The sequence below is a fragment of the Corapipo altera genome, unplaced genomic scaffold (genome assembly GCF_003945725.1).
Source record: "Corapipo altera isolate COAL_440 unplaced genomic scaffold, ASM394572v1 113, whole genome shotgun sequence".
In the NCBI taxonomy this organism is placed as follows: domain Eukaryota; kingdom Metazoa; phylum Chordata; class Aves; order Passeriformes; family Pipridae; genus Corapipo; species Corapipo altera.
In genome coordinates, this window is record NW_020884895.1 from 8,364,035 (window position 1) to 8,391,662 (window position 27,628).

The 27,628-nt window shown below is 45.8% G+C and overlaps 1 protein-coding gene across 7 annotated transcripts in view; it reads left to right on the forward strand.

Moving 5' to 3' along the window:
* MECOM (MDS1 and EVI1 complex locus) overlaps nt 1-27,628 on the forward strand; it is a 333,793-nt gene that overhangs the window by 261,236 nt on the left and 44,929 nt on the right. For 6 of the 7 annotated variants that reach the window (XM_027647464.1, XM_027647465.1, XM_027647466.1 and 3 more), the window contains exon 3: nt 26,182-26,316. In XM_027647464.1, the coding sequence (XP_027503265.1) occupies nt 26,182-26,316 (135 nt within the window). Of the gene's footprint in view, nt 1-24,470; nt 24,589-26,181; nt 26,317-27,628 lie in introns of those variants that run through there. The other variant, XM_027647468.1, reaches the window with a different exon arrangement.

Below are 27,628 nucleotides of genomic sequence, written 5' to 3' on the forward strand. Positions count from 1 at the left end.
AGCAACCCATCTGCTGTAACAGCCAAATTGGAACATTCATATAAGATGCGTTCCGATATCATAAACATGACAAAAGATAGATTACATTTAGTCTTTCTCCATGTTTAACCAGTTTAATTTGTTTCCTATGCAGAAGAGGCTCTAAATTTACTTAATATATGTTAGCACTTAGGAACACAGTTAGGAACATGACTAGGGTCTTAACCTATTCGTAAATAAATGGGAAGCTTCCTGTCTGAGTAAAAGAAAGAGAGAGAATTTATGTCAAACAATCAGGAATTTAATACATAGTGCTCTATTAGGATGTCCAGTTTGTGTACATACTCTTAAGGCATGATTACGAATAACTTCACTTCTTATAAACAATGTGACTGAAGAAATTACTCACAGATACAACAAAAAGGGAAAGAAAGGTAGGAAGGTTTAGCTGCAGCCAATAAAGGAATTACTTTCCCTGAAAAGGTTAAAAACTCACGCATTTATTTTTGTTGCCATAATATTTGTCTTTGCAGGTTTAGCTTTCTTAAGAATCCCAAAGAAGATGCTGCGTCGGGAAAGATTTTAGTGACCCGGGTTCAAAGTCATATCATAGATCCAACATTTTCTCCGACAGCTTTGGTTTTAAAGTAACCCTAATGCTGGACTAAATCTGTGAAGTGACTGTCCGTATTTATATCACCCTAGAGAGAGCTTTTAGTGATTACAGGCTTGATCCAGCAAGTTGTTGAATGCCTGCAAAGTCTGTTGGCTCCGATGGCAGCCAAGGGTGCTCAGTGCACGGGTGAGAGTGCTCAGCACCCTCAGGACCCAGCCCCATGTGGTTTTTCACATCGAAAGGTCAAGTAGAGGGCTTTTCATTTCAAGCTATAGAGTCATTCATTTTTCTCTCTTAAGGTAAAAAAAAAAAAATCACGTGGTTAGAGAGTGCGTGATTAACTGTTAAGGAAACAATGTCCATAATGATATATAAAGGTGTTGCTTTCAAAAGTTGCGGTTGGATTTCTTCGGAGGTGTTAAATATATGGTGGTCCAACGCCATGCAATTCATGAATGCTAAAAATAAATATAAGCTTATTTCTGTGATGGTGATTTACTACGAAGCAATTTTGAGCAAATATATTCACATTATAGGATATGAATACAAATCAAACATAACTGAGCTGGTCTTTATGAGAATGAAGTGTCAGTACATTTGAAAATATGTGTAATGCCAAACTTTAATCATTTTACCAGCACATTAATATTCCAATTGATTATTCTGTGTTCCTGAATGTTTAAGGTTTTGCTACTGATTTGTCTGCTGCAAGCATTGCACACCTTTCAGGGCTATCTGGCACTCAGACCTTCCCAGGTTGGAATACTACTGGTCTGATTTGGTCTGGTAAAAGAGCTTATCCTGTTGCAAAGTCCTTGCCTTCAAAGAACATTAACACAATACAGTTTAGAGAAAGGAAAAATAATGGTGGAACTAACAAGTTACATGTGTGCCTTCAGCAGCATCAGATTGTCTTTCATTACACCTCTTCTCTGCTCATGTGATTTCCCTGGAATGCTGTTCCATGAGACTCTATCTTCATGTCTGTGCATGAAGTATCCTCTACACTGTCAGCATCAGGAGAAGTCATGGGTAACTGTCTGGGGTTCTTATTGCAGAGGCATTACACTTGCTCAGGTAGGAAGGTGGCACTGGGCCCACTCATATTAGCTGAGTTTGTTACTCTCCTAAGTGTGAAAAAGGTTAATGAAGTATTTTTTTCAGTATTTATTCACAGCTTTGGGGAACTTCACTATGAGGACAGTAGAAGCCAGGAGACCTAGATGGGGAATAAAGGGCACAGAGATGGCTCTTGCTTTAGGACCTTTCAGTCAACAAGAGCTTTAATGGATGCACAGAGAGGAGGAAACCAAGACTTGTCATCTTGACAGCAGCTGTATCATACCAGGAGATTAATAGTTATAAATTCAAAGAGGAATTTGAAGGAGAGTTGGGAGGAACCTGATGAAATATCTTTGGGGGCTTTTGCAGGGAAAGCCTCCCCCAGAGGGTAGGGATGGAGAAAATGCAGCATTTCAAGGGTTGTCTCTGTGGTCTATTATTGGAAGGGGAGTTGACATTGTGTCCCTACACAGGGATGGCAAACACCAAAATGCCCTGAAAGGGAAGATGGCAGTTTTTGCTTGAGGGGATGCACAGAAGACAGAGGTGATGGAGGGTTCAGAGGCATTACAGGGCAAAGTGCTGGAATAAGGAAAGAGCGGTAGTATTTGTCTGTGATCTTGGTAGTTCACCTCACAGTCTGGCCACAATACAACTACTGAGGCTTTTTTAAAATACCATATAGCCAAAGAACATTGTATTGGTAATTACAATTATGATGACAGTGCTAAAGACATCCACATCCTAAATGACTTTTTAAAAGATGGACGTATTGAAACGAAGCAGAAAGAAAGGAGGAACTGTCTGGAAAGGCAGGAGTAAATCGTGACCACAAACCACTGGCTGTCTGGTGCTATTTATCCCAGCCTTGCTCTGCTTCCCTCGCTGATAACACAGTTCAACATACACCCGGGCATTGTTCTGACACTGAAAGATGAAGCTGCTTTTCACGAGCCGTAGCCCTCCGCCACGCTTTCCCTCGCAACACCTACCCCTCGCTCCGGTCCCTTGATCCCATTTTCCTTTCCCTAAAACCGGTGTGTTTATGGGGACCGGCGCAATGGAAATTCCACTTACTGTTTATATCTTAGGTTTCTCTTCCCTTCCTATATTTCCCTGGGAATTGGGGCAGTATGGATTCTTGCTCCACACCCCACGGCTTTGTCTTTGCCTTTTTTTTTCTGAATAATTTTCCCCAACTGCATTTCCATAGAGCAGCTGTTTGTGTTTAAAAACCACCTGCACAAGTAGTTCTGTTTTCAGTGGAAGAAAATGTCGCTTGTAAAAGGAAAAAGCCCTAAGGTGTTGGAGTTTGCTGGGAGTTTTAATTCGATGCGTATTTTTTCCTACTGATTGATGAATGTTCGAAGTGCAACTTTAGCCCTTGATAACTAATGAAACTGGGTGGTACTAACAGTCACCGTCTGGCAGGGTGATGTGTAGTGAAACCGAGTCCCTGTGAGGAAGGACATCGGGTTTTGACCCAGCAGAAAAATCCTAGATCCCTGATTTTAGCAGAGGAGAGAGTGAGAGGTGGAGAAAAAGAAGCATCTCCATAGAGAGTGAAAATACTGTGCAAAAGGCTGAGCTCTTGCATTGTTGGGCAAGGACTAAAAAGACGTGATACATGCAGAACATAAGATTTCCTAGGAAAGAAGGATGGGCACCAGGGGAAAATCTCACCCTCATTTAAAACTCCTGGGAATTTTGGGGACTTTTCCTGAAGGGCTCCTGAAGTATAATGGGGAGTGATAACATTATTTCCCAGCCATTGCTAATCTCGAGGAGTTGAGGTTTGTATTACACTCGTGTATTGTGCTGGGGTGTTTGTGAAGCCGTCGAGTGCAGCCAGGAGTGGCCTGAGCCTGTCCCGTCCCCGGGAAAGCCCTGTTTGCTCTCTCTGGGGGCCCTCCTTGGCCTTTCTCCTGCTGCTCCTAATGCCCTCCCACCTCTCACTCCTCTTCAGTTCTCCCTGCTGTGGTGGTATTTTAGCTTAAGTCCTTTCCAAGTGATTCTTTAATTTCCAAAGAGCCAGCTGGACTGACTACCTGAATCCTCTCCAGTTTCCCAAAGAGCTCCTGTGTGCTTGGTACTGGCTCTGCTTGGCAGCTCGGGGTGCTCACAGGAAAAGAAATCACATCAGGCCAACGGTAAATGGCAGCTAATTCTGGCTTTAGGCCCCTGTTGAGACCATTAGATGATGATTTCTTGCTGCAAAGCTGGCACCAAACCTCCCCTGACCAGGGCTATAGTAGAAGGTCATTTATGTGTCCCATCCCAGATGAAGGGACCAGCAGAAGTGAGGAAATAGGTTGTACCAAAATTTGAAGAAATTTAGACTGTTATTTATAGAAATAAATATAATTTTATATATATTTTTGGATGTTTTTAGGACTTGAAGAGTATACTTGTTCATTCTGCCATCAGTCCCATCCAAAATGAAGGACTTGTCAGAAGACAGGCTAGCTGGGTGTCCCAGGAAGATGATTTCTGGATCATAACACACTGGTTCCTACCTCTACTACTTCCCAGTCTTTCCTTCTCTCTACTGTCCATAGGTAGCAGTGACTGTGTCCTTCAGCTGGGATTTGGGTGGGATGGTCAAGCTCCTGCCTTCCTCATGCCAGCTAGACTCCTTCACAGTAAATTGGAGAAATTGGAGAGGTCTTGGCTTACCACGCTTGTAAAGGCCTTGTAAATGGCTTGTACAAAGAAATTTCCAAATGGAAACAGCACTGTGCCTTAAGTTTAAAGCAGCTTTGATAGGAAATAGAGGTAAATATAAGCCTTTCCACCTCTGCGGGTATATTGTAAATGCCAGACAGTGGAAAACCAGTAAAGAAAAAAGCATCTGAAAGCAAAGACAGCACTTGGGAAGTTGGACTCGCTTGCTTTTTGGCTTGTATATGAGCTGAACCCAGAAGGTATTTCAGACACAACTGGTTTTTGCATAAAGGTCACTGCTGGGTGTTGTTTGGGAAACCACTTGATGCTGTGCACTGGTGGAAGCTGCTCTCACTGTACAAAACCCATGGGAATCACCAGGGACTGGCAGCCACCATAGACATTTTAGGAGGGCTAAGTGTAAAAGCAAAACGTTTCCTTCCCACTTAGTGCATCTTCTGAGGCCTTAGAAACTGGGGAAGAGTTTACTGGAAAGCATCCTGGTGAATCCTGGTCACAGTAACAGGCTGGAAAACTCCACAAACTATTTAGGCATGAGGGTGGCAAACACAAATGGATGTGTGAGAGGAAAGGGAAAGCATGGCAGAAGATGAGCTGCTCTTTCAGTAGAGGCTTGATCCAATTCAGGGGGCAGTGTCAGGACCATGTCTTTTGGGAGACGACATCTTCTATCCCTTGTCTGCAAAGGCATTTTGCACCAGGCCAAGTGAGATTTGGAACCACGAGGGCCCAAACTCATGTGAGCAGCCTTAGAAAGGTGTCTGGAGCTGGCAGGCCAGGCAGCTGTGTGGCAGGGCCGGAAGAGATGGGAGTGTGGGTGGGTCCGTAAGGGAAGGTGCTGCTGTCTTCCCCTCCTGTTCTCCAGGTGCAGCTCACCCTTCTGAGAGCACTCACCCCATCATGGGAGAAGTTGAGTCGGGCAGAGAAACTTCCAAAAACCGAAGCTTAAAAAAAGTCAATAGTTTCCTGATAAATTAGCTTCCTGAGCTGGCTTCCCAGGGTTTGAGATAAGGAGGGAGCTGACCCCATGGAGAAGCCAGGAGAGCTCATCTGGTTTCTCTTGCCCAAGGAGCAGGACCCTGAGGACCTCCGAAAGAAAGCAAGGTCCCAGGTCAGCCCCAGAGGGTGGTGAGTCTGCAGGTAAGGAAGGAATGTGCTGCAAATAGGGAAAGCCTCTCTCATCTGAGAGGAAAACAGTGCAGTATCACAGAGAAGAACAATCCCCTATGAAAAAAGAGGGTTCTGAGATCAGGTGACAAAGCAACAAAGGGATCCCAGGAGAGGAGTTCTGACTGTGATCACTGTCCTCAGGGGAGGTGGCATTGGTATCCAGTACTGACAGGGGAACTGTTGTATTTATATAGAAACACAGAGCTCTAAAACTGGAGCCCAATGTTTGCAGGGTAAAGAAGTGACTTCACTGGAAAGGGTTCCTTAACAGAGCTGAATGAAAAGTGGACAAATCCATCACTGCTCCTTACTCAGACTTCATGTAGGTTATCTTTCTCTCAGCATTCTGCTAATCTTGGAGTATCAGAGCTTTGTTTATGTAGATGCTGGTGCTTAAATAGGTTTGAATACCATTTCATTATATTCATTTATAAATGTCATGTAGCAAAGAGAAGCAGTTCTGCAAAACCTGCATGACTAAAAGTTGCAAGAAGCCACAGCAGTGTGGCTGGTTTGCTAAAAGAATTTTATTTGCTGAAGAAATCACTGTAATTTTTAATTACAACAGCTGAGAGTGTGGTTGCATGCATTTCATGAAAGAGTGGAGAAAATGGTGCAGACAACCTTTTCTTTGCTATTTTGGAGCCTAAGTTCAGTTTGTGAGTGCTTGCAAAATATCTGTTGTCATCTGCTCATGCAGAACTTCTCCGCGACACCTCCGCAGGCAGGTGCTCTAAGTGTATATATAAATTCATCTTCATAGTGGCCACTGGTGCTACAACAAATGTCATTCCAAACAAACTCTCTGCTAGAGGCTGTGTTGGAAATCATCATTTAACACATCATTTAGAGTACATCAGGAGTGAATCTCACTCAACCTGACCATAATAATTCCCTTCTGAAATTAACTCTTTTTTTAGCGTTTTGACATTAGGAATAGAGGCAAAGTCCTTTAAACACATGGCTGCTTCAGTTTGGTGCTGAGCAGTGAGAAATGAGGGTTTATAGTGAAGTGGCTAATTATTATTTGTCACATGCATTCCACAAAGTAAATCACAGTGCGTATACAAAAATTACACAGACAACCCAGACGTTTGCTCATTTATTAAAACTCAGCTTGCTGGGCCCAAGAGGGATGCCCAGAAATAATCCTTGCTGCTCTCCCAGCCTCTGAAGGAGAAATCCAGAAGATATAATCTCAAACCATTTGTGGACCTTCCCCCAGTGGTCAATGAGGATGCATAACTTTCTTTTTATTAACACAAATTCAATGGGTCCTTTCAGCTGATTTAATACATGCATTGAAAGTAGCCATGCAATCCCACGTAGCTGTTCAGGTGTTGCATGAAGAGCTGGTGCTCCCTGGTTTATTTTTGGAAGGTCTCCATGCCTTACCAGGCAAGTAGAGAGATGCTTCTGAGAGACAACCCTTCCACCCTTCATCTTGATTTATAGTGCACATTATGACTTTAAGCAGTATTTTCAATCAGGATGAGCTGTGACTGTCCTTTGTTTCCAGTCCATGCTTTCAAGCTGGCTGTTTTCTGTCTTGTCTTGGGCTCTCGCCCACCCCACACAGCTCTCCAAGGTGTAAAATGACAGAGCAATAACTCTTTGTAGCTCCCACTATCCATCTAACCTACATTCTCACTCTTGCTTTGGAGTTAATGCTGCTTTAGATATAAATCAGTGCTCTGGGTTCAGTGTGTTCCTGTTCCAGCACTTCTGAAAGGGTGTGAACAGTTACATATTTATTCAGACTTGTGCCTTACAAAGTGCATGGCTGCGGTGACAAACTCCTCTGGGTTGTTTGTTTTACGGTGCTGTTAAATAGGGTGACTGTGGCTAAGGCCAGCTGATGAGCTCAACTGTAAAATTATGGTAATGTTAGAGAAGAAACAGCAAAAGAAACAGCAAAATTCAGGATGCTGAGCCAGGAGAGCAGAACTTCCACCATCCTCCAGTCTGTGTTATTCTGTGGCATTTCTATAATTTTATAAACTCATTTTCTAACCCCACCTTTCCCTGTGATTTTCCCATTGTATGCAATGGGAGTTCTGTGCAAATATCTGTTTTACAGCATGTTTATCACAAAGCAATGTGGGCTGTACACCAGGTAATGTTCCTTCTCTGACTGATAAACAAACACTTGAATTGTTGCCATCCTCTGTCCAAAGGCAATGAGGATTTTTCTGTTGCCCTCAGTGGAGTCAGGATTTCACGATGGGAACATTTTATGCCTCTGCTCTGCACTTTGGGCATTTTTTTCTGGTGACTTCACAGTGGATGTCTCTGTCTGTATGATCCTGGTTGTCATCTTTGGTCAAACTCTGACATCTTCAGTGCTGGCACGTCCCCAGCTGTGCAAGCAGTGTCAGCCCTTCCTACAGTGCTCCTGGGGGTCCCTCTGGCACAGGGTCCAAGTTTCTCTCTGAGCCTCCTTGGGTCACAGCCATGAGGGTCTCTCACGGTGCCCTGGGCGGGCAAACAGGGCGATGTCAGTATCAGAGCAGCTCTGCAGCCTCCTGGGGACTGCCCAGAAACAGCTAAATATATTTTTCCTAGTACATGACTTCACCTCACCAGCAGCGAGATACCATCTTGCCCTTTGTGTTCAGGCTGGATGACATTTTCTCCTTTCCCAAGCGGCCCCGTCCCGGCTGGCAGGGAGGAGCAGTACAGCCCTCAGACACTGCCCGGCAGCTTGCCCAGATCTCCCTGATAAGGAGCAGGGAGCTGGGAAACACCAGGCTGGTTTTCTCTTTCAGTGCTCAAGCTGGTGAAAGTGCCGTGTTCTGCATTCAAGCTCTGTGGGGATTATTTTTGAGTACCTAGTGTACTGTTTATGGAATAGCACTTGGCTGTGCTTTTCTTCCCTGGGAGCATTGGGTAACATGCATTCTTGTCAATACTCATTTTTATTTGTTTTACTCATTATTAAACGTGAGCAAACATTCAGGTCGGTGGATGTGCGTGGGTATATCCATGTGCTGTGCTTATCCCAACACGCATGCACAGTCTGCTGCTATAATTAGTTCTGTACTGGGGAGCTGGGAGCGCTTGGGAAGAGTGGCAGGAGGAAGGGTGAGCAGCTGGGTGCTGACATGACCTTCCCAGCGCCGCACTTGGAAAGGGTCTGAGGTCACTTACGTCCTTCTGAATGCACCTCACTTCACCAGCTGATTTGCAAAGAGGCTGATTTGAAAAGAATCTCGCTTTGGGTATTTGCAAGGTTTTCATTTTAAAGTCTTCACCCCAGCTGAGTCCAAGGTCTGCAGCACGGTCAGGACTAACAGCTGGATTTACACCTGCATAGGCTGGGTCTTCTCAACAGCAGGTTGGGCCTCCCATGTGCAGCCTAGACACGAAGTTCCCCTCGTTCCAAAGGCTCCATTGGTTGCTTAAATACTTCTTTTGCACAGCAAATGTCACAGAATTTAGTATATGAATGGACTTGGCGTCTCATAATCCATAAATTTTGCAAGGTCAGACACTTACTGATTGTAACTCCAAGCTCCCCAAAGATCTGACGTACTTGGCACAATATTTTTGTAGGTGTTGATAATTAATGAAATTAAACAAATCAGATGCTATCTGAAGCAGTGATATACCCCAGAAAAGAAGGGGTACAAAATGCCCCAAAGCCTGAATTATTGCTAATTCTTACCAAATGTAGGTGACAGGGTATGGCTGGCACTAGTACAGAGGCACTGTTAAAACTGAAGGGCATCGTTTTAGGGTTGAACCAAGTCATTTATTTTGGGGGAAACCTTAAGCAGAATCTACCCGTTTGTGGGGTTTAAAGAGTTTGGTTCGCTTATTTACTTTGGATTTTTGTGTCCACTTTCATCCCCTTTTGTACTTCCTTGGACAAAATCCAAACAGGCAGAGTAAGTACAGAAAAGCTGTTCTCACCATAGGGAAATAATGTATTATGCTAATTCCAATTAAAGGAAATATCTTAAACTGCAAATATAGCCTTCAAGAGAGAAATGAAAAGTGTGGAAATTAACATGCTTGCCAGATTTCCAGCTCAATTCTGCATACTCAGGGGGTTTGGGTCAGGCTCAGATAAGCATCCAAAATTTGGGGATGTTTATCCAAACCTTATTTCTGAACCTTCTAAGTTCACTCCTGACTAATCATAATGGAGTTAGTGGTAGCAGGATATGAATGTGCATTTAACTTAGAAATTGGCAGCTCCTCATCATTTCACAGCTTGGAGCCTTTGACCAAATATCAACTCTGCTAACCAAAACAAAATAAAATAATGCCTTGACTTGGTCTCCAGCCATACCACCTTGTGCTCCAGACCTGGAAGACCTTCCAAGCAGGGCTGGGACAAGGCAGACTTTGGCTGGGAGACCTCCTGGGATAATATTGATGTTACTGGAATCACATCCCTTGTGATTCAAGAGGTGACACTTTTCCTGGGTTGGTGTTGAACCCACATAATAGTTACGTTTATGGAGCTGGTCTTTCAGGTTTTGGACATTTCAGAGGGTTGGTGGGTCATTAAAGGTCTTTCCTGAAAGGCTCATATGTTGACTCCACATTCACCTGAAATGCTAATGCAATAACCAGCTCCATTACACGACCAATGAGTTCCTGATACTCCTCACCTCCCTGGTTCCCTGATCCACCCCCCGGCTGTTGGCCTGTTCAGTCATGAGGAATGTGAGCTCCCCGTAGAGTTTCATGTTGAAAATGTTTGGGAATGTTTTTTTCGATGAACTCATTTGAAGATGGCTGAGGGTCATGAATTAGCTCCTGAAGAAGCAGGTTTTTTCCTCTGCTTGTCACTGCTTTTGCCATCACACCCTTCCTTTTAAACATAGGAGAAGAGAACTGCATCTTGCTATCCTGCTATAGGCACTTCCTAACTTATTATACCCTTTACCATAACGTAGGAAGCCATAACATAGCTAAGGAGACTCCATATATCTGTCCTGCATGGATATCACCCTTCAAAACACCACCAGGCTACTCCTCAGCCGCTCACCCATCTTTTTTCCCCATACATTTGATTTAGTCAAAGGGTGTCATTCAAAGTAGCTGTATTTGAATTTTATTCTGGCCTTGAAATTCATACCAGGAATAAATCCACCAAAGTGCAAATTCTTCCCAAGTAAAAAAGCACTGAAATGTTCAGTGAAGTTATACCAGGAATGAATTTGACCACATGAACTTGGATTGCAGGTATACAGTCTACCAACTAAAATCCCTTCTGATTTGCTTAGACTTACTTCTGAATTACAGATAATAAATCTGTAGGGTTGTAATAGAAGACATTCCATTGAAAGTTCTAGTTTAAAGAAAAAAAAAAATCTGTCACTGAGAGTTACAACAGAATCATAAAAATACACAAAGAAGTGTTCAGAATATATTTGAATATAGTCCTTATGGCTATAGGGTTTTTAAAATGTTCAATGATTACTCATTCAAGATATGTTGCGAAAGGTATTTTATAAAACATTGCTGGTGTTCTTGCCATTTGTCCTGCATCTTCCTCCTGAAATCAGCAGAAATAATTTCTTACTTTCTACCAGACCCTCTAATAACCAGTAGCATAGATGTACTACTGTGGAAGATTTTTGACAGTTTAAACTAAGCACCTGTTTCCATCTAATGTAGGTTTGGCAGGATGCTAACTTTGGTGAAGCTCATGCCACTCAGATGTCAATTTTTTCTTCATTAGGCCAACATATTAGTGAACTACACCATGCTCTAAAACTCACATCAATCTCCCATCACATTTACTCTTTTTTTTTTTTTTTTGTGGTTGCCTTCTCCTTCCAAGGGAAATGAGCAACTCTTCATATATTGCTTATTTTGCTTCCCAACATGAATTAGTGCACAGCTCGTGTTTGAGTTTGAAGTGGGTATTTGAGTTAGAAAGTGGATTTTATGTGTGTGTTATAGTTGATGCCCACAGCAGCTGCATCATGAGTGTTTTGCCATCCTGCAGGATGAAAGGTTTTGGGGGGGGGGGGGGGCCCCCCCAAAAAATTCAGTAATTATCAGTATTGATGTCATCAAGAGGTCTGTAATGACGTGACCAAGGATATTTAGAAGGAGCAGAGAGAAAATAGGAATAATCTGAATTGCCTGATGCTTGCAGAAACAGTTCTTGGGAGTCATCACTGTAGCTGGTTTTGGTTTTAGAAAAAGCAGAAACAGCAGAAAAACTGTTCCAAATGGCTGTGAAGACGTGATGGGCTTCTGTAATTTCAGGGAGAAAAATCGGAAAGTCATGTAACATATGACTGTTGATAGCTGAAAGAGGAACAAATGCTTTCCATCCCCAAACACGTCGTACCATCAGCGTTTCAACAGCTCCTATTTAGGCATTAAAAAGAAGACATTTTTTATTATGATTTCTGCCTTGGGCTCTGATCAGCAATGTAGGAAAAAGCAAGCGGGAGCGCATGGTTGCTTATCCTTCCTTCTTGTTTCCTTTTACTCTTAAGTTCCTGAAAGGTCATAAAATAGTGACATAAAAAAGCCACTGAAGTGTAGTTTTTGTTAACTTTATCTTCTGAACATTAAACATTGTTTCAAATTTCTTATGGTACATAAAATGTTTTGCCTTGCCGTATCATGTGTACAGAACTTCAAAAAGTAAGCGCGACAGCTCAGAAAATGTAATGGATGTGTAATAACAGCTCTTTAGATCTCCTGTTTTCAGCGCAGCATCTTTTTGTTCCCAAAGGTGCTTTTAACATGATATCTAGAGCTATTTATGAAGTCATTTATTTTTTGCATGGTGATAGGTCTTATTTCGTAATTAGCCCATGCTTTCTATCTTGCTGTAGTTTCTGAGCCCCCCCCGAAATGTTTAGTCTTCATCAGCCCTTTTTGTTTTCCTCCCAAAGGCATTCACCCTAATAACTCCCATTTCACGGATGCAGTACATCCCAACTCCCTTCGGCACCTTCTGCGAAAACATTTGGAAATCGTTGCGTTGCAGCAGAGCTCAGCTCTTTTTCTGGGGGCATTTTCAACATAAAGTTTTCCTGTTTGCCTTAAATCCATTCATCACATGAATTTCAGCTGGTGGGTTTTAACCACTTTTGCCCCACATCCTGTCCCTGCGGGCCACCGCGGTGCTGTGTAAGGGCTGCCAGTGACAGCCACACTGGTGGAGACAGGGGTTGCCCCATCATACTGGAGCTTCAGGCAGAACCGAGCTGATAATCATGATTTAGTCTATTTGGGGCATCTCTTGTGTGTCCAGACGTAATTCTGTTCTGATGCAAACTGGTGTGAGCGCAGCGGGAGAGCAGCTTCTCTAACGCTCGTTAATCTGCTGTCATTTGCATATATGCAACGCAGTGGGTTAACAGGATTTCCCTGACGCCCTGCCAGCAGCAGCAATGGTGTTGGTTTCCTCCAGTATGTCAAGCAGGTCGCTGTTAATCAGTTACCATCAGGATTTCTGTGCCAGCTCCTCTGCTCAATCTGCTGCTGTGTCCGCGGGAGCAGCTGCAGCGGGGAAGGGCTTCAGGTACCAGCACAGGTCTCAAAAAGGCTCCAGGTGTAAGAGGAATAAAATTTAATATTCAGTGCAAAGTTTTGTCCCCTCCATAAGCCAGCGTAGGGGGAAGTTTGAAGGAATGGCCATTTGGTGAGAAACACCCGGCTGTGCTGTCTGCGTCCGTGGAAAGCTGGGGAATGGCTCCTGATCCAGCAGGGACAGTGAGGTTGTGTCATTAGCAAAAGAGGTTTATGAACTTTATTCTCATTTGTTAGCAACCTAGTGATGGCTTTATACACACAAAATTTCTTGTGATGTGACCAAGCATGTGCCCACTGACACTGGGTGAAAAAGGGGTGCTTCTGGTGGGACACTCCTCGAGTACCCTGGAAGTGCCAGGAAGCTTGGAAGCAAAGGTACAGAGAAGAGCCTGATAAATAAGATGATGTGAAACTGAATCGCTGCACAGAGATGAATCAAAATTATAAAATCAATAGGTATCGATCTATATATATCACACAAATAACTGTGCCTGAAGAGGTGCCCAGATTTAACATGCTGATTATACGGCAGTCAGTGGAAATAACTTGAGATCTGAAGAGCTATTACGTTTTAGTTGTTCAGTGCTGCAGCTGAAGCTGATAATATCTTAGTTGAAGTCTCTTTTAAATTTTTTCCTGCTTGAAGTTCTTGGTAACAAGTATATTTAATCAACAAACCAGAACCGAAGAACAGATTTTTGGCTTACAAAATACTCTTGAGCCATCTAAAGCTGGAGTCCAAACACTACAAATTCTTCTAAAAATATACTCCTTTCATTTTAACTTCCATTTGCTTTTACTACTGGCCTCACTCACGCAAGCCAAGGTCACTGCTCTTCAGATGTGTCTGCTGCCCACTTGGCTACTGACAGGAGTTGCAACGAATCACATAGAACAGCATCATCCGTGGTCACCAAACCCTTTGTGTGGCTGATTGGAAACCACGTCAACAAGGTCTTTGTTATATCCTTTTTGCATAAACCCCATTTATGTCTTATTCTTTGTGTACCCCTTAAACTGGTGGAGCTGCACCAGCTGCAGGATTTACTGGAGTTCCAGGGTTTTTGGTCAGTCTTTGCATCGGGAGTTGATCTTTCCCCTCAGTAGATGTGTTAAGGAAGGAAGGATGTGCTTAACTCAGTGTGGTGAGTAGCTGTCACTATTATTGCTTTCTTCCAGGTTCTCATGGTGTTCTTTGTCCCCGGATTTTGCTTCCTAAACTCAGGGTAAACACAAACCTAACAGATACGTAAAAAGGCTTCAGATCAGTTACTTGTCATACGCGGGCAATCACATTTTGAAACTGCTGCAGAATTACTTCCCATCTTTATTCATGGATTGATAATGTTCATTTCCTTTGCTGGATTAGATTTGCTGCGTAGATTTCTGGGCATATAAATGATATTTCAGAATGAAACCCTCACATTTTATAAATCATTCAAGCCAATTCCGTTTCTTCTTTCTGTATAAGTATTTCCTGGTCCACAACAGCCTTGATCTAAACCTACTGTTTTCTGTTTGAGACAAAATTCATGGATTAACTTAGAGAATGAAATAAGAATTAAGTAATTCCTTAAGAATGAGCACTCATAACTCCTACTTTCATCTTTTATAGCATTGTTAAATGCACCACAAGGGAAAATTTTGGTCACTCTTATCGAGACAGATATTCGTACTTTATCACCCAAGCTGACAGATGTCCTTCATGCAACACACAACTGGTTTGAGCTTCTGTTCACAGTGCCTGGCAGACACCTTCTGGCTCCAGTTTGTTTCTGGAGTGTCAAAAATATAAAATTAAAATGATAGAGTGCACAAATGTAACATTAAAATGATAGAGTGGATAAATGTCTGGCATATCCAGTCACTCCTGCAGGTTACCAGGGGCACCATACTTTGGTTGATCCAGAGCTCTCCAGGCTGCAGCACTGTGGCCCATCCCCTCAGTCCTGGAGCTGAAAGCAATGGAGAGATCTAGGACTGGCTTTCATCTGGAGCTGGAGCAGCTCATCTATCTACAACCCTTGGGCAGCCTGGGTCTGGTCTGAGAGTCCTGTTCAATTCCAGGACTACACAGTAATTTTGGGTGGAAATGGCACTCTGTCTGGGCTTGATCAATACTTCTGGCCACCAGTTCAGCTCCAAGGTAGCCAGTGCTGTCTTCAGAACTTATGTCAGTGCTGTCTTCAGAACTTGGAGTTGCTGACGCTTTCCTGAGGAATATGTGACCACCTTTCCAGGCACTGATCTCACCATAACTCCTTGAAAAGCCCACAGAGATGACCACCTTCCTCAGTCAATACATATACATCCTATGACATCTCTTTAACCTCAGTGGATCTCCTGCTTTGCCCCATGTGAGAATTCCAGCACAGGGAAGACTGAAGAAAGAAATGACCTTTAGTGCCATGCTTACCATACTGGATTCTCAGCAACGCAGATCATACAGTCTCTGAAATTCTTTCTGGTGGAAAGATATCTGTTCTCAACACATTGCCTTACTCTGCTTCTATGGACCCAAAAAGTTGCAGCATACCCTGACCACATGCCCATACCCTGCTGCTTTTTGCAATCACTTACTGAGGTTTAGCAGTGGATGATGGGGTGGTTGGGGCACTCTCTCCTCCCTCTGTCTGGTGGGGATCGTGATCCATCTTATGTTCAGCACTTCCATGATTGCTGGAGGACTCCTAGCAACAAGACTTGACATCATGAACTCCATTTCACATTTCTGCCACAAAAGTCAAAGGCAGAGTTTGATGTATCCTCCCCAAAACTGTTTCTACAGGAGGAACTTTCAGTTACTGCACCAATCAGCGCAACGTGTTTATGTTTGAAGACCTGTTCCAAAGCATCAGCTGCTCATTCACAAAGCTAAAATATTTTCCTAGCTTAAGAAGGGAGATAAAGTAGAATGTCTGCTACAGATGAGCCATATTAAAGCCTACAGAACTGTTTTTACTGGCAGAGACCAAGCAGACTCCCACTATTTATCCATGGGAAGCCGTGAGCACCAGCAGGCAGATAGGTGCTTCTGTTCATTGCAGTCAAAGGAAAGGAGTAAAAAGCAACTTCTCAGTGAGTGAAAGTTATGGGAAAATATTGCATGAGGTTCTGCCACTGATCTTCTCCATGAGCAGAACTCCATATTCCATCTGTGAAAATAAAATGATAATCTTCCCATCTGGCACACCTTTTATCCCATCCATGCCAACAGTAAGCTTTTCAGGGCAGAGTTTCATATTTATTATTTTTCTACCCACAAAGGGTCCCAGTTTCCACTGGGGCCTCTAGGTGCTACTGTAATGTTAATAATACTAATAATTCTGCTAGTGGCAAATTGGAAGCCCAACATCTTAGGCTTAAATAAGTTATATGGAAAAATGGTTATAAAACAGCCTCCATCCTCCTTCACATTGTGCAGGTCATTTTGCATCTGCAAAACTCAGTTTGTGGATTGATATGCATCCTATATGTTGTATCTTGGGAATGTTTTCTCTATGAATCTCAGACAAAATCTGCAGCACGACTTGTGGATAAAAAAGCCACAGAAAAAAATGCCTGAAGCTGTACCACTCACCTCCCTCCTTCTTCGCATGCACACATGCCCAACTGCTTTTTTTTTTTTTCCTTTCCCCCTTTGTTTTATCAGTATGGTGCTAAATTACCAAGTTTGAAATTTCTTCAGCAAATAAGGGATGCATGCCAGAACACAAGTGCCCCGAGGGATCTGAGTCTTAGGGGAAAAAGCCCTTAATCTCCAAGTTTATAGGTAGCAGCACTTTCCTTGAACACTGGAAAATGTTCAACTCATTTATGAAGGAAATCTGCCACAAGGATACGCTGATGTTCACAGCTATTTCATTAATAACTCATTGTGATCCATGGGTTATAGGACAGGTTTATTTGGACACCTGCATCAAATATATTCTCACCCCCCTCCCTGCCCCAAATTTTCCCGATGAGGAAAAATCTCTTTAGTGCAAGCCAGGTAGCTCTGGGAGTAAGGTTTTTCAAAACGAATCAGGCACCTTTAGCCATGTGTGACTAATTTATGTGGAGCAGCACTTCACATGCACGCCCAGGTGGGCTGCTGTGCACGCACGAGGCTAGTTAAGCATTTACTGCTCAGGACCCTGGTTTGCACACCCAGGGTGGGGGCACATGAAGAGCTCTGCCTGCCTGTGGTGGGGAGCCTGACCCACTCACATGGCACCCATGGTCCAAATACTTTATGACTTAATCCCAGGGTACAGGATAAGGATCAACTTTGCATGTTCCTCCATTGAGTGAATAAATTAACATTCCTGAATTTCAGTCCTCGGATTTATCTACCAAGCATGACTTGAACTGTTGATAGGGATTTTAATGTATTTATAGTTTCACAACAAACCCATAACAAAGAATTCTTCCTCTCCTACCCATATGTAAATAATATCTAACATTACTGTCAGGGTTTGGCAGGGCAGCGATGTTTTGGAGGTAATGCGGATCCTCAGCCTGCTTTTAGCAGGGCATTTCTCTACTTGCAGGCAAGTGCCTTGCAATAGGAGAAGGATTAATCATCACTACTAGAGCCCTTGCTTTCCTCTGCAACCTTCTCTTCCCAGGGATGATGAGTTAATTCAGCTGGAACAATGTTAGTTCATCAAGTTTTGTGGTTTATCTGAAAATCGAATGGCAGTAATTTCATATGGCAACTGACTTAATGCCCATTTAGTTCAGGTTTTAGACAACTCTGGTCGATGAACACAATGGCTTTAATAAGAAACATAGGAGGGATGAAACTGTAACACCGATGCTTTCAGGCAGGTTTTCTTCCCGGCTGCAGAGCTGGTTATGTTGGCTGTCTGCACGTGTGTTTCTGCATGTAGGATGTGTATCCTCCTGTCTGAACCTCCCCTAGAACCATCCACACATGTAATGTTTAAAATAGCAAATGCAAACCTGAAAATTTTAAAATGAGTGTTTGACATTTTATTGGGTGATAAATTGCTTCTTACTCTTATAAAGTCCACAGGTGTTTATGCCCACTCTTGTACGCCTAGTTAAAACTTTGGCTACAATAGGAATGCTTTGAAAATAGCCAGTCACTCCTAAAATTGATTATTAAAATAGAATTATCTGTTATGCATCACATTATTCTAGTTGTGTAAAGTTCTGTTGTTTAACCCTTTCAATCTCTATTGTCCTGGAGGTTTTCCCCGATTCTGTATTTTCTTTTCCACCCTTTTGGTTTGTAAATTCTGTTGTCAGATTCTGGGTAGTGCCTAGACCCAAATGGCTCCCCAGGACTTGCTGCCACACACCCTCCTTCCATGGCTCTTCCCATGCCATGAGAGCTCTGGGGTAGAAGAAGTCTTGCAAAGCAAGCCATCAGATTTTTTAGCAAATGAGGAGGCTTGAAAATTAAAAATTTGGAAGAAATGGAGAATTAATGGAACCTTGTTGAATTCTTATGCACATACATACAAAAGAAGTCTGCAAAATCCTTACACTGTGCTTCCTATTTTGTGGATATCGTGCCTTCTCAGGGAGTGTTTTTTAGGGATCTTCCATTTTTAGAGCAGCCTATGCAAAATGTGGTGTTTTCAGGCAGAGAAGCAGTGGCTACATCAGGTGGGGGCCTCTGGCCACCCCATGTGGAGCCTCTGTCTGCTCCATGGGTCCCACTGCTCCATCTCTGGATGAGCAAATCGTGGGAAGCAGGAATGAGTATAAACCTGAGAGATTTATTCAGTTGTATTACAACAAGGATGAATGATAAGTGATTAAAAAAACCCCAAAACAGGGGTTTTTTTAAGTCATGTCGGTAGTATTTAGAGAGCCAAGCTCAAGGTCTTACTCTTTGGGTGGTTAAAAAAGAAAAGAGCCTTCCAGACTGCCAAGTACATAGGGGGGAGATGCAGAATAAGGGCATTGCCAATGGAGTTTCCCAGATTCTCCAGGATTTTGGCTTCTTTTCAAAACATGAGAAAGGTGAAGCACAGGAAAGCACAGCTTCATGCTGGACAGGAGACCAACACCCACATCAGTCAGCTGCAGCCTCACAGTGCCCTGTCTCTAGTAGGTGCTAAGACAAGCTGGCTAATGCAGATTTCTCCCCCGACTTTTATTGTAGCCAAACTCATGCCAAACTCATCCAGCAGGGACTGTCTCACCCTGCAGGTACAGAAACCCTGAGTGTGAGAAGGGCCCAGGCTGGATTTGGAGGCTTCCAGACTCTTCTGTAATGGAAGTAATGAACGCTGCAAAGGAAAACAGCAACAGTCCTCAGCATCCGGCGCCAGAACACGCGCCTTGGCAGGGAAACCTAAGGGAAGGTTTGGGAGGGGAAAACGAGGAGATTTTTTCCCATTGCAAGGAGCATGTTCACAGCAGGGGGTGGATAAGCAGCACTGCATCCCTCAGCATCAAATTTTGGGGTGTGCTGCGAGTGCCATGGTTTATTTGCAGTAAGGCAAACATCTTGTTCTGCTGCAAGGAAGGGCAGTTTCTGCAGGGTTTCCTCCCCAAGGCAGGAGCAAAATCACCCAGGCAGTTGGATACTAGTCAGTGACTCATTTTTACATCTTCCTTATCGATGGAGAGGGTAAATCTTCTGCAATTTCCCTTCTCCTAGTGTGCAGTAACACCCAAGGTCCAAAAAGATTCAGGCTTGAACCCTAGCAGCACAGCTCAGCATCAGCCAGAAAACTCCCTCCCATCAGGCAGCCCCTGCTCAGGAAGTTTCCCCTCATCCATCAGCTGTGACCCACACTCACAGGGAGACTTGGACCATTGGGATGGGATGGAGCCATTGGCTGCAGGACAAGAAGGCAGCAGGTCTGCTGGGATCACACACACCAGGACAATGGGAGATGAGAAGGTGGGGTTGGGCTGGCAAGCTCAGATCAGGGTACAAAGGAAAATGCTATTTTAAAGCCTAGATTTTAATAGGAGAGAGAAATTGGAGCCTTTCTGCTCAGTACATGGGTAGTTGGCTTGTGCCAGTAGCAGCACTGTGCTGTTACAGACCATAAGAGGGGGTGCAAGTTGCAGCAGTGCCCGTGGGAGTGCAGGGGTGGCTTCACCCACACCTGGCCCCAACAGTGCTGGAGCATCACTTGTGTGCCGTGGCACTATGGATTCCCTATAGATTGTGCTGTGCCAGGGGGACTCATGCAGCAGTCAGAGAGCGAACCTAAACACCCACTGCCTCTTTCTATGGCTGGGAGCTGTGTGTGCTCCACAGTTCCCCGAGCACACCTCTGTTCCCACAGGAATCACAGAGGCCCTTTAACATTTTTTACTGCCTGCACATGCACCCCTCTAACTTTTTTGCAAGGATTTGGGGTTTATTTTTTTCCCCTGAAGGCAGTTGGTATTTTCAGCAGGGAGGTGTGTGTGTTTTTCTGCATGCTCCCCGTTTCACACTGGATAATGCCCCTTGCTACCTAGCTATGAGGGGGGGGATAGTTATGGGGCTCCCTGACTCAGCTGGAGGTTCTGGGCTTTGCTGCCAAAAGGGGACCACCTCTGCTGGTGGGGAGAGCCCCAAGGATCCCCAGAGCCCTGCGCTGCCCTGGGGAAAGGGGTTCTGGGCACAGGAAAGCGCTGATCCCCCTGCATCCCACAGCCAGGCTGGGGGGAGGAAACCCACCCTCCAGCAGTGCCGGCAAAGCCAGCCTGACCCGAGCAAATGAAAATAATCAAAAGTAATTAGAAGCGTGCTGGACTGCTCCTCGGAGATCTGTGCGAGAGAATAAACATGCCGGAGCCCTCCGAGCCACTGCAAAGGCCCATGTCTGAGCTGTTAGGTGCCCTGACCTTGTCCACATAAAGACGTGATTTATGAAGTGCAGGGCACAGCAGCAGGGCTTCTGTCTTCTCCAGGAGAACCAAATTACTGAGGTGGAGATTAACATGCTTTCAGTTGGGCCCATTTCCAGACCAAGGGAAATTTTTTATTTACATTTTTTACCTTTAATTTTCCCCTCCTCTCCCTCGCGTGAAAACCGCCTGTTGGCTGGGAGGGATGAGCCCAGCAGCGTGTGAGGGCAGGAGGGGCAGCAGGGACAGGGCACCAACGTGAGGGGCATCACGATGCCCACCTCACTCCTTCATCAAGGGCTGGAAGTGATGCAAGTCTTCCCCCCGAAATCGGCAGCAACACTTGTGTTTTCGCTTGATTTTATTTTTTTCCCCTAAGTTGACATCCACAACATGGGGTGGGAGGAACTGACGTGTAGAAACTGTGTCGCCTTTTCTGCTTGTCGTTGTTTCCCAGGTCTGTCCCGGAGCCTTTGGATATGTCAGAAGGCTGTTGTTTTCTGTGTTTGTTTTGCTTTGCTTTTCCTTTCCCTTTCTCTCTCCCCGTTTGATGCACTCACACGGTATTTCAAACACTCCCTGCAGCGTTAGTCAGGATGCTCAATGTTGTATTTAGTCACCTTGAGAAATACAACATTAAACCCCACTTAAAAAGGCGGTTGTGAAGTGGCTTGTCTATAAACATAAGGATAATATTAAGCCTAATATGAACATTTATGGTATTTAAAAAATCGCCAGCGACTTGTCTGATTTTTCCCCATTGTCCTCGGCAGCATTTGGCCCCAGGAAGCCCATTAAACGTGGACAGTGCCGTTATTTCATCTGGCTGTGGCCGAGCTGCTTTGCTTTGCTTTAATGATGTGCTGGAATGCACGATGCCCATAGGGTCTCCATTAGGAGAACTTTTACTTCTGGGACGACCATGAAGTTAAAGGCTTAAAAGAGGCATCAGTTTACAGCCTGGTGGGGATTACTAGCAGACTGGAGTACTAACTCCTGACTGCTCCACTAATAGAGCGACTTGTTTTAAATAAACAATTGCCAAAGGGACCCTGTGGAAATATTCGGGCCTCTCGAAGCGCCCACTGAACCGAGGGGAAAGGCGACGGAGATGTTTAAAAGGTTGAAACGAGAAAAAAGAAATGCATCGAGGTGTGTTGATGTGTGTATCCACTTCCCCGCACCGGGATGTTGGAGGTCCCGACCGGCGGCGGGGCCAGGCTGACCCCCCGCACCTCCCCAGCCGCCAACCCTCCAGCTGGGGGTCTTGTGCCTTTTTCCCCCTCCTCTTCCTCCTCCTCCTCCTCCTCCTCGGGCTGTGCTCCCCTCCACCCGGCTGGAGGGAGCCGCCGGGAGTGCTGCGTGAAGGGGAATTACTAAAAATGGGGGGTTTCCCCCCAAAAAGCGGGTTTTCCCCGGCGGCGATCGCCACCCAGCGGCGGCGGAGCCCCGGTGCGGAGCAGCCCCGCTCCGCCGGTACCGGGAGCCCCTTTTGTTTATCCACCCGCGTTTCCTCCCTTTGTGGCACAGCGGAGGGGAGGGGGGGGAGTAAGGGGGGGTCTCCGGCTCCTATCGGGGGCTCTGATCAGGCCGATGGGCTCGAGCAATCAGTTTCCCAGATTACTTGTATTTAATACACAATGCATCATAAAGCAAATCCCTCATCCTGACAGGGAGAAAATAGAACAGCTCATAGCGCGAGCCGGGCCAATTTATGGCTAAATTAAAAAAAAAAAAAAAAAAAGAAGAAGAAAAAAGAAAAAAAAAAGAGAGAGAGAGAGGGAGAAAAAAATAAGAAAGAAAAAAATCCCCAACAATGGGGAGCGGAGGGAGGGCAGGAACCCACGGCCCCGCACACCGGGCGGGCGCCGGTTCCCAGGCCCGGGCGCTCTGGGTTTTTTGAGGTTATTGACAAAGGATTTTTTTTCTTTAATTTTTTTTTCCCTTCCCTCCCACTTCCCCCGGAGTTCCCCCCCCCCCTCCCCGTCTCTCTCCCCTCGGACAATAGCCATTATCTGAGCTAACAGGTCAATGTCACAGATAACGGGCCGCTGAGACAAATCCATCAGCATCTCCTGTCACCCGGCTTCTCGCCCTCTCCCCGTGCTCCTTCCCCAGCCCCTTTCGGCCCCCAGGGAAGAAAAATCCACTTTCAGTCTGAAAAATATATATGCACTTAAAAAAAAAAAAAAAGTGGGTGGCACTTCTGGATGGTGCAATAAAAGATACAACTCAGCACTCTTAGTTTTTTTTTTTTTCCTTGCCCTCTTCCCAAAACACACAAATGTACGTGGATCTCGCCGTAATGAGAGCTGTTCCAAACTTTGCGGATGTTTGCGGTTTTGCGCGATTTCGGGTCCATTTGCGGAGCCCGGAGAGCCCCGCACCGGGGGGGACTCTGCGCTGCCACGGGGGTGGGAGCGGGCCCGGGCCCGGCCCCGCCGCCCCCGCCGGCAGGTAGAGCCCGGCCTCCCGCCGCTCCATTCATGGGATTCGTTACCAAAGAAATAAAGGGGAGAAAAAAAAAAGAATCGTTTAGGAAGCTCCGGCAAACGTGGAGGTGGTTCCGCGGCACCAAACGGGGGGGGGTAGTCGGGAAAATTGACCGGTAAAAAAAAAAAAAAGTTGCATTTCATTAAAAATTGTTATTAATAACCAGAGTGACGCGATGACGGGAACAACTCGAGTTAACGCGCCGGCCCCGGAGCGCCGGGAGAAGCCGTCGGGGCGAGCGTGGCGCGGCTCCCGCTCGGGGCTGTGGGGGCGAGCGGCGAATAAATAGAGGCGAGCGGGGCGAGGGCCCCGGGGCACCGCGCACCGCCGGCCCCGGGCGGGGGATGCGGCCGGGGGGGGGTTTGCGGGGGCCGCCCCCGCGGAGGGGCCGCTCCGCCGCGACCTGGCGGTGACCCCCGGCCGCGGGGCCGCTGTCGCTTTAAGCGCGCCGGGAGCGCCGCCGCCGCCCGGGCCGGGGGGGCCGCGCAGGAGGGGGAGAAAGGCGGCCGGAGCGGCCGGGGCTGCCCCGCTTTAAAGAGACAGTGCCCGGAGGGGGAGCGGCGGGCGGGCACGGCCCGACGGGGTGGGCGGGGAGGGGGGGCGGGCAGGGCCGCGCCGGGCCGGGCCGGGCCGGGCGCTGCCCGGGGGTGCGGCGGGGAAGCAGCGCCGCGGGCAGGCTGCGGGGGTGGGGAGGGGGAGAGCTGCCCGCCCGCCCTCCCACGCGCACTCACTTTTCTCCCATCCCCGGCGGAGAAGTGAAAGAAGTTTGTTTTGTTGAGCGGTGCGCGGTGGGGTTTGTTGTTGTTGTTTTTCTTTTCCTTTTTTTTTTTCTCTTCCCCCCCCCCCTCCCTGAAGAGGCTTGTGTGAGGGTTTGGGGTGCTTTCTTTTTTTTTTTTTTTTTTTCCACCTTCCTCCCCCTTCCTCGAAAACTTTCTTCGCACACCACCCCCCCCCCCCCCCCCCCCAAAGCCAACCGATAAGACCAGGAGGGGCCGAAAGGGGACGGTGATGGCGAACCGGCAGGAACCCGCCGAGCCCCGCCGCCGCTGAGCCCTCCGGGGCCGGCAGCCCCCGCCCCGGCCCCGCCGCCCCCCGCACATGGTGGAGCGCCCCGCGCCGCGCCCGACGCTGCCCCGGACACCGACGGCCGCGGCCTCCGCCCGCCTTTAGCGCCGAGATGTTGCTTCCAGCCGCCTGAAGGATATTTGTCCCTCTCCCCCCTCCCTGCCCCCGCGGGCTCCCGGCGACAGAAGGTAAGAGCGGCGAGCGCGGCGGCGGCGCTGCCCCGGCCCCGCGGGACGGGGCCGCCTTGCCCCGTCGGTGCCGCCGGCCCCGGGGCAGACCCTCCTCCGCCGCCACGGGGAGGGGGGGTGAGCCGCCCTCCCCTCCTCGTGGGTTGCTTTGAAAGGGAAAAATTAAATGTTCCGCCTTCCAAAAAGGAGCCGGAGGTGCGGGCGGCGGGGCAGCGCGCTCGCCCGCGGGGACCGAGCGCGCCTCGTTGGGGCGCGGGATTTGGGGGCTGCGGGGTTAAGGCTTTCCCCCTTCGTTTGCGGGGGACGAGAGGAGACACCCGGGTGCCGCGGGGCGATGCTCGGCAGCCCCGGGGCGCTGCGCGCACCCACCGCACCCCCACCTCACGGACGGGCCCGATCCCGAGCATCCCGATCATCCCGATCCCGGTCCCGGGGGGGCGGCGGGGGGCCGTGACCCGGGCAGCCCCCGCTGTCCCTGCGCTGTCCCGGGCTGGCTCCGCGGGCACAGCGCGTTTAGTGCCCGGCCGTGAGCCCGGGGCAGGAACTTCCGTGGGCTCCCGGTGACCGAGCACCGGCAGCGCCCGCTCCGGCCGCGGGTCCAGGCGCTTCCCGGCGGGGCACAGCCTCCCTCTCCTTTCGCTTTTCGTTTGGGGCGTTTTAAGGTTGTTTCCTTTTATTTTCCTAATAAAACGGGATGGCTGATGCCCGTGCCAAGCCGGTGAAGTTACAGTTTAGCAGTGAGCTCCCTGGGATGCGTTGGGAAGTTTGGGATAGGCCGATGGTAAAGATTGCAAATAATGGTATTCAACCCGCTGTAACGATTAGTAATTTGTCATAATATTAGAATAGAACATCCTCTTTAGCTTGTCCACGAGCAGTCTCATTATATTTGTTTATCGTCTGCATAATTTGAACCATTTATTGGTGTGTATTGAATTCTGCCATGGTTTGCATGAGTGTTTACATTGTTTTTCATTTATTCTCTTTTATTTTGACAGAAGGAGTTTTGTTATTTGCTTCAATTAGGGGGAGGGATTTAAGTGTTGCACAGGACTGTTCGGGAAGTGTAATATTAAAACAAGATAAATAACTCTGCCTACCAAATAAAGTTTGGTTCAGAGCAACAAATCTGAAAATTCTAAATGGGAACTGCAAACAACGTAAATTCTGAAACAAAACAGAAACCTCAAATGAAGCCAACACCATCTATTTTAATAATTTTTGTTATATTCCTGGCAGAATCTGATTTAATTGTAATTTCAAATGTAGTCATTGATCAATGCATAGAAAATCAGATCCATCTTAAATTAACATAGTGTTTCATAACAATAATTAGACATCTCAATTACTTGTATATGTTTGTCAAGATATTTTTCAGAACATTTATGTGTGTATAATTTATAATTATGTGTGTATTCTGACCATTCCTAAAAACAAATCTCACCAGGGAAACATATTTCTGAATAAGCACACCTATATTATTACTATTTTTATTATTATCCATTTGTTTATCTGGAAACCTGTGATTTATCTTTTGATTAGTGCACCCAGCCAGTGACAGAAAGATTTACTCTTTCATATTCTTCTTTTTAGATCTTGGATGAGTTTTGCAATGTGAAGTTCTGCATAGATGCCAGTCAACCAGATGTAGGAAACTGGCTCAAATATATCAAGTTTGCTGGATGCTACAATCAGCACAACCTTGTTGCATGTCAAATAGGTGATCAGGTATGTGGTCTTCACTTTCTGGACTTATTTTTTTAAGGAACTCTAAGGTGTCAATGCAAAAAAAATATTAGCAATTCACAGCAGCTTTTGGCCTGTTTGCTGTTATGGCAAAAGATAAAGGACAGATGGGAAAGGCAGAATGGAATAATTTTGGTTATGGATGCTAGAAAATACGAATTTTCCATTTTTCACAGTGTTGTTTAATTCGTAAATGATTTTTTTATTGCCTTATACCTGATAAAAATTGTGACTGCTTTCTTAGGTGTACAAAGCCAGTATTTGCTGATTTTGAATTAGCAGCATTTTCTGACTCCTCTTCCAGTCCTCTTGGGTTGCTGCCATAAACCGTTGAGTTGATTGGAAGCTGTAACATAAATGTGATGGCAAAAGTGGAGGGGAAGGCACGAAGTGGTGATGTTACCAACGTAGTTGCATGTGTAGGGCTTTGGATTTGAATGCACATGTGCATGGATATTATTGTGCCTTCCCATACACTTTGCTGGAACTCGTAATACTCATATGCTGAATCAGGGTCTTCGGTGGTTTTCTTTTTCTTTTCATTTATTGCACTTAAATCCACTCTTTGTTGAGCTGAAACATTATTTATCCTTGTGTGTAGGAAAAAGGCTGATATAGGCAGAGGAAGGACACAGTAAAGCATTTTGTTTTCAATTATGCTGATGAGTTATTAGGTGTTTCTTAAATCAGGGTTTGCTTTTGTCTGCGGATAATACATACCATTATGAAATATTTTAATGGGCAAAGTTAGGTTAAGGAAGCTTTTCTTCTTTAAAGTGAAATATCTAAAGTAGCAAAACAAATGATTGTGAATTCTGATTTCCAATTTAAACTTTGCTACCTGCGACTAGGATTTGATTCATTTAATTAGTGCTTCATTTCCCCCCCCTTAATTAACTGCATCAGGTGAATGTTAAAGATTATCTTTAGCTGATTTAATTGCCCTGACAGTATTGAAAGAAGAATCACAACCAGACACAAAGCTTCAATTAGAAATCATTCTTTCTAATCAAATTCCTTACGTATAGGAAATGAACGTGAGACAGCCTGCTATTTCCAGCCCAGCATTACATATTTCACTCATGCAAGATAGCTGATTAAAACAGGTTTAAATAACTTTCTCAATCATGAGAGAAGATCTTTTTAATTTTCAACTTTTCCAGTTCAGCCCCGAGCACATGTAGCACAGAACGAGCCAGCCAGCCGACCGAGAGATAATTTCCTTTTCATACAGCAGCTGGTTTAACTAAAGAAACCATAAAGATTATTAGTAAATGCAAGATACATTTTCTGA